Genomic DNA, 13,453 nt, shown 5'->3' with positions numbered 1-13,453 from the left:
ACAACATCAGGCCATTGAAGTGTTTCCTTATGTGAGCTTTGAGCAAAATATTAGCAAAGTATTGTAATGTATTAGGTTTTTCCCAATGTATAATTAATCTTATCGACAAATACTCCCATATAAACGAGAAGGAAAGGGGTCAACTGAGGGGCCTGGTTTTTGATAATCATAAGAAGCCAACGAGCAGCGACACCAAGGACAACGTAGGGGAAATTACTGGTTCTTACTCATTGAATTAAAGAAATGATAAATTAATAGAAATGAAAGTGGATGAAAAAACAACTGGCCGCAGGTGGGATACAAACCCACGTCTTTTCATTATGCGTGCAATGCTCTACCAATTAAATCCTCAGATGCAGCAACATTGATGCCTTCAGGTAGCACGTGTGGGTTTATTGACCAGTTGCCTTCACCAAAAGAGATCACGTAATCGGGACGCCTGGGGCAGAAAGGATGTTCCACATCTGCCGCCACCAGGGTTTGTGAGTGGTGGTGCTGGCTAGCATTCCCAGGGTTAGTTCTTGTAGTAAAACATAAATACCCAAGAAAATGGATGGGAAAATGGCACCACGGTAGCTCAATTGGTTGGTAGGGCCCTATGGCAGTGCTGTGAAGCTGCCTAAATTACGCTGCTTGGCAACTTGGTGTAGGCAGGCCACCACTGGAATGCCTGTGCACTGGGGTTTCAATGCAAGGCAGTCGAAAATTTTCTGATTTTTTTTTTTTTTAATAGATACTGCGATCTTTTACAAGATCTTAGCAGGGTGGGAACATACAAGTACATTCATAAAAACATACAGTTCAAGCAATCATGCCGACGCTTGAAATGGCAAAAGGACAAAATGCATGAAGGAAGAAGCAAATAAAGTATGTGCGGTTGATTCATGAATGCAGGTGCGCCTGAAAATGGGATAAAGAATTTTGTGTAACGACTTTATCAGGAAGTTTATTCCAATCAACTATTGTTCTTGTAAAATAAGAGTATTTGAAGCAGTTGTTGTGCGATGTTAACGGGGTTACTGCTAGGGAGTGTTTATGACGAGTAGCATAACCAGTTAAAGGTGTTAAGATGTGTGAGGTATCAATATGGTAGTGGCCATTCATTAGTTGAAAAAATAATTTTAATCGGGAAACACGATTTTGTTCTGTAATCGAAGAGAAGCCACTACGTTTAAGGAGATCTGTTATAGAAGTTCGACCGTAAGAATGGTCGATGAATCGGACAGCTTTATTTTGAATTCTTTCTAATTTCTCAATATTTGTTCTTGTGTAGGGGTCCCAAATGATTATTGCATATTCTAAAGTAGGACGAACTATTGTATTATATGCCAGGAGGCGGACAGTAGGTGTGGAGAATTTCAGCGACCGTCTGAGGGTGAACAATTTGCGAAGACAATTAGCCATTACAGTGTCAGTATGTTTTGACCAGGAAATATTGTGGGATATGTGTACACCGAGATATTTATAGTGAGATACTTCTAGTGAGATACTAGATGGGGTTTCTTATATAGCTCTTGAACTGAAAATCAGTCGTATCTGAGCAGATTGGCAACAGTTGTTTCCTGTGTAAGCCGGTGCCTTTAAACGTGACCATCATGATTGCTGATCTGCCCAATGCCTTGCAGTGGTTTGTGTCGGTATCTGCTTGTTTTTTTTTTTCTTCAGTGAATGAAGTTCCTTCGAATAAAAAAAAAACACGATCAGCACATCGACATACAGCACACCGGCTCTTATGTACACGAGCTTTTCAATAAAATTCACGCTTGCGCTTCTTCGGTATCTCAATAAAGGCTTATAACTTTTCTCAGTCTTGCAAAAAATAAAGGCAAAAAGCCACGCATCATTTGCAAGTGCGCATTGATGAAGTGCAATAAAGTTACCTCTGCCACAGTTTGCAAATAAAGTGAATAAAGATCCAAAAAAGATGGCAAATAAAAGTGGTTAAAACACTTGCAAACGATCGTGCCATGTCTTAATGCAACTTCACACTGAACGCAAGCACACTATTGTTTGGATGTGTTGTTGATGCCAGGCTGTGGTTGCCCCACCTGGGAAGGACTGGCTCGAGACATTCGCGCCATGGCTCTGGGTAGTGGAGATGCTCCACAATTGGCGCAGCAGAGTTTAATTACTTATTTTCTTTATCTTAAAGGGCTTACTGGTGCATTGGTAGCTCCTTTTACAGACAAATACTCCATTGCTCTTGCATGTTCCGCGAGGAGGGATTTGCTCGTTCATCTATATACCGTGGTTCTCTAGAAGTGTCTCGCATGCAACTGCACTGTGCAAATGGGATGCAAGAGTGGTCATCTTCAGCAGTGAAATTTTTCATTTATTTTGTCTTAGCCCTTGAAGCTCTTCTGCTTTCATCATCATCTGGCCTTGGCTTGTATACCTTCGGCCTGTTAGAGAGGCACAAGCAGTTTCTCAGATTAAAGCAAGGTTGTGACACGTTGCTTGAAATACTCATTCTTGGAAAGGAATTTTGAGGAATTAGTTCAGCGCCTTGTTCTTCAGCACAGCTCACTTATGTTCTTCGAGTGTTATTTTTTGCAGTTTGCCCATTCAGCCCTACGCTTGCGATACTGCCCTAAGTATTTCTTCAGAATGTCGCCAGGGCCTCCACCTTCCGGTGCTATGGCTGTCAGCTTTAACACCAAGCTCCCAGTGGTGGTTTCAGAAGCTGCAGAACCGGTCTCCGAGAAATATCGGCTCATTTCCAGCTTCACTTTCATTCAATGGGCTCTGCATGGTCTTTAGAGTAGTTGCGACATTGCAGTTGCCATGCAGCTGCGCCCAGGTCCATTGTGCACGCGCACCGCCGTGTGTGGTTTGGCAGATGGTGTCGCCCTGTGCCCAACAGTCGGCAAAGCCTGTCATTGCCTTTTGCTTTCTGAACCACGTTAGTGGGCTGTCGTCACTGTTCTCCCTGTGGGGGTGCATGTTTATTGCAAGGTGGTGGGTGACAAGTGCAGGGGGTGCAGGTAGAAGAGAAAGTCGAACAAGATGTTGTTTCCCCTCTCCCCCGCGCCTGCAGCTTCTGCCCGACGGACACAAAATTCACCACTTGTTCCGATGACGGAACGGTGCGCGTCTGGGACTTCCTGCGCTGCTTTGAGGAGAAGATCCTCCGAGGTGAGCCTTTCCTCCTTTAATTCCCCTGGGACACGGTGTAAACGTGGCCAGTGTCCAAATTAGCTGCGACAGTATCTTACGCTCAGAACTGCCATTTTCCATTGGCACTGCCTAAACAAAATGTTTGCCTGTTGTGGCTTTGTCCAGTTGTGTAATTTGATGCTTTGGGGCAGTTGGCCATGTGCAAAAGGTAAATGGCAAAACTTGGCGATTGGTCTGATGGTGGCCAGTGCCAGCACGTCAAGTTTGCTAAGGTTTCATTCACTGTGCCAGTTGCTGCCAGCAGATTGTTCGGGATTGTGGAATGTGAATTCAGTAAGGTAATCCTTGAAGGGGCTAATTGGTACCTGTACAGCACATTGGTAGAAGTAGCAGCTTTGTTTGCTGCGCTATGTTGGGTTACCTACAAGCAAGCCTCCTGCAGTAAGGACCAGCTCTGTTATGTGCAAGTTCATAACGTCTAGTTGTATTTAAGTGGTTGAGACGTGCTTGTTTAATAGCAATTTTATTGCTTCAGTGTGATTACCAAAGTTCTCAGGAAAATATTGTGTAGGGTAGTGCCGCTCTTAAAAAAGCATGAAGCTGCGTGCCTTCAGAGACTCATGTTTGAGCAACCACGGAAGAAGCCCAAGATCAAGTGAGTATTTTCCAGGATTTAGAGCTGCATGATAATTTCCACTGGGCCAGTGATGCAACCTGACCAATTCGAAAGGTTAATTATAATTTGCAAAGGTACACTATAGACAGTACAGCAGCCACGGTGGCATGTGCAACAAATGTGGCACTTGTGCCTTTCACTTCGGCCTTGTCCGTAGTGCACTTTCACAGATTTAAATATAAATTACAGACTCTCCAAATCCTCGCTGTGGTATTCAAAAGGTTCTGCCAAGTGCTGCTGCAACAGTCTTATCCAGAATGAAAACAAAGGTGACCAAATTATTTGGAAAACATAATTATTAGTAAGCATACGTAACAGTGTGATGAATGTATCTGAAGTTCCAGTTGTACTGCCATACACCGGGTGTCCCATGTAACTTGAGCCAAACCTTAAAAATATGCAAATGCTTATATATGGACAGAACCAAGGTAATGTTGTTTGCCATCGTTTAGGTACTCGGATTTCTTGCGTTCTGCCTAATTGCATAAATAGTCTTAATTAATTGATGAACTTCTAAAATACATTAGGTTGATGAAAAGTATCAATGAGAAAATTGTAGAGCAAAGTAAAAACCTCTCAATGCAGCTTTCTGTTCCTCAATATGTGCTTCATAAACATGATTGTCCAAGCATGAGAGAAGGTCACAAATATATGCAAAGTGCCTGAAGTGGCCAGTCGTGTGGCAGTTTTTGTAGGTATGGCACATCGCATTGCTTGTGCTATACCTACACCACATGTCTGTAAAAGGTGTAGGTAGGGTAGGGCTTCTTGGGTGTTGAACTCGTGTGGTACACCACACAAGAGCAAGGGCAGGACGGGGGATACTTTCTCTTTGGGAGACATTCCCTGGAACTCCAGAAGACTAGCCCACTGCCCATTCATAGGGCTATGGCTGTTGGGCAGGACCCAGTTTGAATATGCAGCAAAGGTTAAGTCAGTGAAAGGTGGGGGGAGGGCAAGGTTTAAGCCGCCAGAAGGTGGGACTGCAAATGAACGTTGCAGCATGCAAGAGCAGAAGCTGACACCTGTATTTCACCTTTGTGCAGTGGTTGCAGGATTTGGGAAGAAAAAAATGCTTGATTATGAGGGGTGATCTTTAAGATTGCCACAGATTGCCACATTTATGCTCTGCTCCACCACTAGAGGGCTTCTTTATTTTGAATGATAGTGCAACCCGCTGCCCCATTCCAGAGGGGATGCTTGTAGCATCCATCCATCTACAGCAAGAAACATTTAGAGTATTGCTATAAAAAAAACCGTGGAAGAGATTGATAGAACCGAAGTTATTACACGCATAAGTAACTGTACAGTGCAGATATGTAGGTTTTAATGAAGAAAGAAAAGATAAAGGAAAGATAGGCAAAATGCTAGACTGCGTTAGATGTAGTAAAACCTGATTAGATCTAGCAGGCTAAACAACTCTTTATCAGTGCCCATATCAAAGGGGATGCCAATAAAAATTGTGAGTTGCTGCTAAAGTTTTTCTTGGCAAATATGATGGCGATTTTTCACACACATTGCTTTTGTGATGGCACATTGAGGCTGTCTTGCATAGGCTTTAGTAAGTTGTATGCACTGTTTTTGTGTACTGTAGCATGTGTGCAAATACTGGTTTGTTCATTTCGTCGGCTCAATTGTGAGGAGACTGGGTGCAAATTTTGCTGCAATGTAGTGCATTCCCAGCACATCCATCAGTGTTTCGTAGAAGGTCCCCAATGACAAGATAAAGGCGGCTCAAAGCTTGCAGAACGTTAAGCAGTTATTGTAAATGTTTTGCAAACTTGTAATGCCTACAAGGGCATCCACAGTATTCATCGTCCTTTAAAGATGTTCTGCTATTCTTTAATGATCTTTGGCTAAGGCCTGTGGCTTTTTATCTCCAAGGGCTTGACCAAGGCAGCAGTTAGGGCTAGTTTGTCTGTCATGCGGAGAAACTGAGCAGTGCTAAATGGACAATGGGGGGGTGGAACTACGAAAGACAGTGTGTGTTATTGTTATGTCTGTCCTTGACCATTGTAGTACTCCAAATAATTGTTTTAGCATTTGTTAGATCTCTGCATACAGGCATACAGGCTGCCAGCACCTAGCTCTTCTAAAGCAACGAGGATTTCATTTCACAGAAGGTAACATACGCCCAAGCACCCTGCACGCAACAAGTGGTATTGTTTCTTCTTTTGCATGGAGGAAACCAGGCTGACTACTCTGTCTACATAGTATGTGCCTTCATTGAGCTATTCTGAGCCAGGGATGTTGTCAAAATTAAGTGAAAGCTAGGTATCGTTTTGTGCTAAAGTTGTCAGAACAAAAGGCATATGAAATATTGACACTGGAGGCTTGTTATAACATCAATCTTGTAAAACTCTGTACGCAACACTGAGCCACAGTTGATGAAAAGAGGTTTTCTGGCCTTGCTAAAGTCAGAGACAGCCAGGATCGCAAACCCATGTGTTATCTATAAAGGAATTCTTACTGATCATTAGGGTCATTCCTGTAACGGTTCATAGAGGTCTTGATGGAATTGGAAAGCAACGCCCTGACACCATGATAGCATTGAGAACATAAATACAGTAAACTTCCGTTTATTCGACTTAGGCTAATTTGATCCCGACCGAAGGACCCGGCGAGCACCCATGCATTTCTATGGGTGCAAATGTTCATAATAAGTTCGGTCCTAAAATTCACATTCGCCGGATAATTCGAACTTGACCAGACCGCACGCGTATGCCTGACCCATTTGGTGACGCCAATAACAACTCCTTTAGTATCAGCGTCTGTCTCGGTGGAGCTCAGGGAGTGCATTCGACACGACACTTCCCGTCAAAATCGCCTATTTTTGGCCCATCCTAGGATGATTTTTTCAAGCAATAACGGTTCCACACAATGTCTTATTACGGTACTTACCCCATTCTATCAGGTGCCTTTTATTTGGCCAAGGAAATTGGGCCAAAAATTGCCTGCGCGGTGCAATCGGATACGAAACCAAAACTTCCTTTGTGGTGTTTGTGCGCTTTACTGAATAACTTGGCTGTGTTGCGGCGAAGCTGACTTAAGAGAAACCGGCCGCTGAAAAATGGGTGCACATTAGATTTCTGCTTTGGACACATAGAAAGTAGGTGTGCGCTTGATTAGGCGGTGTGTTAAGCTTGAGTAAATACTGCCAAATGAAGCAGAGGTGCGCTCTGGCATTGTTTTTTTCACCATCTTGTTTAATTCAACTCGCTCAGTTTTGTCGGTCCCGTCAAGGTCGAATTAATGGAAGTCAACTGTAGTGCATTTGAGTGTGGTGGCACCTGCTACCAGCCCGTTTCTGAGAGGAAGCAGCTGACATTCGTCACGATTGTCTGGTCATCTTGTGGCTTGTGCAGCCCTCACAAAAAGAACAAAAAATGGGAACAGAAAAGGAAGTGCAAAAGGCAAGCTCTGGCTTTCAAGTAACTGAGTGATGATGAGGTCTGAGGGGGAATGAGTTTAAGTACCTTGCTAGTATGAGTACAAATTGATGGTGTTTAATAAACATCTCCCTAAAAGAGTAAAAATGTGTTGTGACATTTCTTTTTCTGATGCTCTACTTTTGTACTCAGTGTAGCATAAGTTGAAGCACCTGGTGTATGTGACTCTTTCTGCAATACATTTGGCTGAGCGCTCAACTTTTGCACTGAATTACCATTTTGCTTGAAGTTTAATTTAATACCACATTTATAGGCATTACTTCCCAGTTTCGTCTATATCCAAAGTGGCTATCATTTGCAGCAATGCCACCCAAGCATGTCGATTCCACTGCAACAGAGCAGTGGTGCCATCTTTAACAGCTACAATGAACAGTAGCCATGATTATGCCCTCATGGATAGCACTACCATCCTCTTGCAGTGGAATTTTTCAGTGGGGTCACTGCAGACAGCACCCACTTGAACGGAGCTTGTGATGCCAACAAACCAACCTTCATGCAAAATGATGCCTTTGTGCTCAATTTGACGGGGGATTAGAGCCGTGCACACTCGATGCCCCTGTTAATGCAACGCTCGGTATGCAGGATGTGTCACATGTGCCAAAATTTATAAATATGCGAGTGCCACGTAGCTGGAATAAGGTAATGTTGTTTGTCAACGCTTGGAGCAAGTTGGACTGTTTTTGTCTTTTGTCAAATTACATAATTAGTTATTATTAATTAGCTTCTCAAGTATTATAATCAGAGCAGCATTGTCCATCAGAAATAAAAAAATTTTCAAGTATGAAAGAAAGCCTGACAAACACAAAAATTGTTTTTGCGAGATGAGCAAGGTCCCTATATGTATTTTGGAAGGCGAGGCGGCGAGCGGAGCAGTGACTAGCCTGGCCGAGAGTTTGAGCGCGTTTTACATGTGACTGGAGCTCCACGAGATGCGCAGCGTGATGATGACTAAAGGTGATGTGCAATGAAGAAGACGATGCTATGCATGGCATTCACGTTGGGGAAGGTGAGACAGAAGTGATTTTTTCAGGACCTTGACTTCTGCAGTAGCTGCAGTGACATAGTGCACTTCCTTATTTGGGCTCTGAGGGAACCATAGAGTATCATACAATTGCTAGAGGGAACTGTGATGCTTGTGCAAACGGGCCATCGTGCAGCCAGCGCGGGGAATAGTGGGTAGTGCACGGCTTTGCCTAAACTTCGTCGTTCTTGGATTTAGATGGCTTCATGACTTTGCAAAGGAATCGTTTTTAAGCAAGTACTGCATTATAAATAATTAAACATTGTTAGAATTGTTCAACAGCAGGATTCAAACACAGGACCTCTAGCACAGATGCCCAGTATAGAAACCATTACACCACAGATGCATTGACAAGCGGAACCACTCTAATTAATAGTGATTATACATGCTTGCAGAGTCTTATTATTCTCTGCATTAAAAAGAATATGAATTGCTTTGAGAATTTAAGCCAGCTTAAGCTCAGATAAAGCATAGTAAACAAGATCGCAGGAACTACTGCAGCCTCAAGCATGAAGACCAGACGGGTGCCACAATGTCAGATGCGCTGCCCATCATTCCCATGGTGGCTGATAATCACAGCAACGAAGAAAACTGTATGGAGGGAACCTTTCTTTGCAAGAAAAACAGTGTCTGTTTCATCCCCACTGCAGGGCAGAGGCTTTTCCCAGCAATCTCCTGTCACTCCTGTATTGCATCCCAGGCTAGTTTCACCACACCACCAAATTGCCTGGTGTCCATGGCTACATGTTCCTTTACGTGGCACCAGTTCCGTTACTCCAACATGTCTGCTTGACAAACCACATGGGCTGCCGGACTGTCAGACCAGTTCTCTTTCCTTTCGTCTAACTGGTTTTGTGAGGCACCAACAACTGATGGTAGGAGCACCAACTTTGTGCAAAATTACCCGCTGACACAAAAGTTCTGAAAAAAATTTGAATAAAGGAACCGTGCTCTGGAAGCACTTCGTTTGGTCAGCTGAAATAAAAGAGTCTTCATTTCAGCGTACGTAATGAATGATATGCATGGAAAGAGAGAAAATTAAGCTTGTGGTAATGTGAGGGTCCGCTCGAGTGCAGTTGTGCTCTGCTCTGGTTGCTTCCAGAACACTCTAGAGGTGCACATTGCTCTCACTCTGCCCTAGACACCTGGGGATTCCTATAGGTGCACACAGATCTTTACTAACATTGCTCATTCCGCAGTAATTAGTTTCTAGATCATTGTAATTGTACTTAATCATCATCATACTACAGACTAGCTTGACACAGCTCCATTTGGTGCCTTATATGAACCTCTGTATTAGAAGTAGATAAATGTAAGCGAATTGTTTTCTTTTTTTTTTCTTTGCATAAAGTGAACAGCCTTTGTGGCCTATTGGTAGCACGGTCACTTTTGAATCTTGTCATAGATACCTTTTGCAATACTATTTTTCGCTAATGGACAAAAGCTACATCAGATCCGCATCTCAAAACCTTTGATGTTCACAGTTATTGCTAATTGCGCTGCTACGCAGGTGTACACTGCTGACGTATGCAAAACCTAGCAAGGCACTGCCAACAGCAGGTCAAAATTAGCATTAGATGAACTGCCTCAGTGTCGCTTGATGGGTGCCAGAGAGATAAGCAGTCGTCTGCCATAGTCGGTCAAGATCATAGTCGGTCGATAGGCCTCCTGCTGACCTTTCTCGCTTCTGCATTCTTGATATTTATATTTTTTTCTCTCTCTCTCTCTCTTTGAGAGCAAATCATGCTTGGGGTTATTTCTGAGACCAATGCGGTTGAGTTGCTCCCCATGTGAGAAGCAGTGGCGCCACATTTTTATCATTCTTGTCGAGCCCCTTACTGCTCTTTGTCTTGCTCTGACTTAAGTCGTCACCAACTTGCCCAAACTGCCATTCTTTTGACTTAAGTAAATAACGAAAAAAAATTGCCAATGATAACAGTTGCATGTGCACACATCTAAGGTTGAATTATGTGATGGGCACCAGCTTCTGGATCGCAGTAACTGTAAGCACAACCCTTAAAATTACAATGGCTGGAACTCGCCAATGTGTCAAATAAATGGAAGCACTGTGTATAGGCTCTCAAATTTGCACGCTCATCTCATTGAACTAAATGTACTCTTTTCTATGATTGGTTACGGATAATGGCTGCCATGCTTCCATACTATATGTGCGTCAGTACTTGTACAATGGTGCTTTGCAAAACTGAGTTCATTAACTTCAATTGCATCATCTTTCTTTTATGCCCTTTCATGCCCTGAGTGCACAAATTGAACTGACACATTGCTGCTTATAAAAGTACTTGGCTGTCTAAGGCCATTTAAAATGTGAGGGAAAATCGTGGCCATCTAGGTGCCGTTATCGTGTCCCTTCCTAGTAGCTTGTTCCGTCACTTGTGACAGATTCTTGTGTGCAATCGCTCAAGTATCTGCTGATGCATTCACTGCCACAGCAGATTATCTGTCTGTTCATAGTGAAGTGCAGTAAATTACATTCATATTGAAGTAAAATTCACCTGTCACATTTCCCGCATCACAGGTTAACTGTGCCTTATAAAATGCTAATGTTGCTGCGCCATCGTTATTTGCCAGCAGTTAATGCTTGAGCCACTTGTTAACAGCCACATGTCACTGTGGGTGCTGAGCCTCTGTTTACAGGTTATAGGTATGGGTGTGCTAGAGGCGCATGTGCCAGCTGGAGAGCCTGGAGTCGGCAACACTGCACTGCAAGCTGGCTACACTGGGTGTCGTGCCCCGTGTGTGTGGTTTTACTTTTGGCCAGCTATCGCTTTCGCTGAAGTATTTATTTATTATTACCCTCGGGGCTTACAAGAAGCATTATAGAGGGGAGAGGCTGTAGTATATCAGTACATATGAAATAAATACAAGGAGAAGGGAAGAACATAGTTATATTGCAAAGAAAATACAGCAACTACAGGTAAATGAGCTCCAAAGTAACACAGCAAAAATAAACACTAAAGTCACTATTGTCTTATCACTGTTGTGCTTGCTGTACTTGTGCACTTGTGAACAGCGTCATTGCTGTGATAGCAAGGTGGGCCCATAGTAACCAGTTTTTAATCTATGTTGCAACTGCAGTGATACAGTCTTAACTGACGCAATCACCGCTGAGTGCGCTTGAATGTGCAATGGTACACATGTTATATAGTGGACAGATTCAAGCCCTGGGGTTTGGTTTAATGTGTGCCAGCAATGCTTGATGTAATATTGCTACCAAAGTGTTGCTCTGTTTCTTGGACACAAAATTGTCCATAAAGAACTAGATTCTGCTTGTTCATGTTTTGTTTGTTCATTAATTAATTCATTCATTTTCTCACAAAACACCCCCAGCACCAGTTTGGTGTTATGGTTGGACAAGAAGGTAAACAGAAGTACAGGAACAAAATAGCAAATCCAAATTAACAGTATGTAGCGCATAACTTCAACAAACACATAAAACACAAAATTGAAGTTGATATGAAAAATCAGGTACAACAGCAGGTACAAATGAATAGGATAAAGCACATAACTTAATGAAGCACAAAAATGAGGTTTACTAAAAAGAAAAAAAAGCTAGTGTTTCTGTGCGCCATTGCTGTCCTGTGATAATATCGGACTTGAGTGACAATATATTTTGCAGGGAAAACACAGTGAAGCCGGGAGATGGAAATTCAAGATTATGAGCAAACTGAGAGCAAGGTAAAAGCGGGAGCCAATGTTTCGACAAGTGAACTTGTCTTTTGTTCTTGAAAAAGACAAGTCCAGTTGTCGAAAAGCTGGCTCCCGCTTTTAAGTTGTTCTTGTTTTGCTCATAATATGTTTTGCACGGTCTGTGGTCATTTGCAGGGCATGGGGCAGACGTAAAGTGCGTGGACTGGCACCCGCAGAAGTCGCTCATTGTGTCCGGCAGCAAGGACAGCCAGCAGCCCATAAAACTGTGGGACCCCAAGTCTGGGCAGAGCCTGGCAACCCTGTGCGTATATTCTCAGGACGCAAACCATGTCTGCCTGCATGGCACACACTAAATTTATTTTGGTGCTTTTGGTGTGCCTCAGTTTGACTCTTTACATTGGGGTTCCGGGAAAGCCCTTGGCCTTCTGTTTGTATGAATACATGCCTGTTTGCGTGCAGTGATGCCAGAAAACGCACTCATATTTCACAGAGGCTCGTTACTTGCTTTTCAAAATCGGGACCATAATCTAAGACAAAGTAAAGTACACCCAAAGAACAGGGAATGGAAGCATTGAAGGCACTGGCATAACCTTCCATTATGAGTCAGTCACCACTGCAGCTCTTTGGCATGCAGAACAGGCATGCTCTATTGCGCTTTTGTAGGAGTAAAGAGATTGCCCACGAGCGAAATTAGCGCAACATACCTTTTTCTTCCACTCCTGTGTGCATTGCACCAACCGTCCTCATCGACAATTGTAAAGATGTAAATCACATCAAACAAACAAATCAGACAATTGCAATGTGTAAAGATGTCTTGTGCACATTGCCGAGTATATGTGTACCTCCTTCACAGCCACGCACACAAGAGCACAGTGATGGAGGTGAAATGGAACCGCAATGGCAACTGGCTGCTGACAGCTTCCCGAGACCACCTGCTCAAGCTGTTTGATATTCGCAAGATGAACCAGGAGATGCAGACCTTCCGTGGACACAAGAAGGAGGCCTGCAGTCAGTACCCCCCTTGTTTTTTACACAATTTTATGGCTGCTGCACACAACTAGCCTCCCCCTGCGGTTATAGCTGGATGGAAATGTGGTGATACTGTCCACACGACATTTTTTAAAGGATACTGTGACACCGTAGGGGTGCTGGGATGTGGAACTTGGCTTGGCTTAAAAGGGGGTTGTGACTGTGCAACTGAAGAAGCTTTCTAAAAATGAAAGCTTTAGAAAGAGTCCTCACTTACTTGCAATACCTCCTGCTTTAATTCCTTTTTTTTTCTTTTTTTTACACACGCATTTCATTGCACTAGATATGCACAATCTGTAAGGTTGCATAACTAATGGATAGTATGTGGCTCATTTATAAATATAGATATGAGATAATATTATACAATAATACTAGTAATGAGTCTGGTAATGAGTCTATTGAAATTGATTCACGTTCAATGCAAGAAAATACAACACTTCACAATAAACACAAGAATAAGTGAGTAATAGTAGTACATATATTTGCAAATGA

General features: G+C 43.0%; 1 protein-coding gene across 6 annotated transcripts in view; it reads left to right on the top strand.

The window, feature by feature from the left end:
* The window catches only part of Wdr33 (WD repeat domain 33), a 236,654-nt gene that overhangs the window by 89,007 nt on the left and 134,194 nt on the right, over window positions 1-13,453 (top strand). For all 6 annotated transcript variants that reach the window (XM_075686980.1, XM_075686982.1, XM_075686977.1 and 3 more), the window contains 3 exons: window positions 3,038-3,135; window positions 12,107-12,233; window positions 12,786-12,940. In XM_075686980.1, coding sequence (XP_075543095.1) covers window positions 3,038-3,135; window positions 12,107-12,233; window positions 12,786-12,940 — 380 coding nt within the window. The remainder of the gene's footprint in view (window positions 1-3,037; window positions 3,136-12,106; window positions 12,234-12,785; window positions 12,941-13,453) is intronic.

This window comes from Dermacentor variabilis, chromosome 3, assembly GCF_050947875.1.
Source record: "Dermacentor variabilis isolate Ectoservices chromosome 3, ASM5094787v1, whole genome shotgun sequence".
NCBI lineage: Eukaryota > Metazoa > Arthropoda > Arachnida > Ixodida > Ixodidae > Dermacentor > Dermacentor variabilis.
This window is presented reverse-complemented; position numbering and strand designations above follow the sequence as displayed.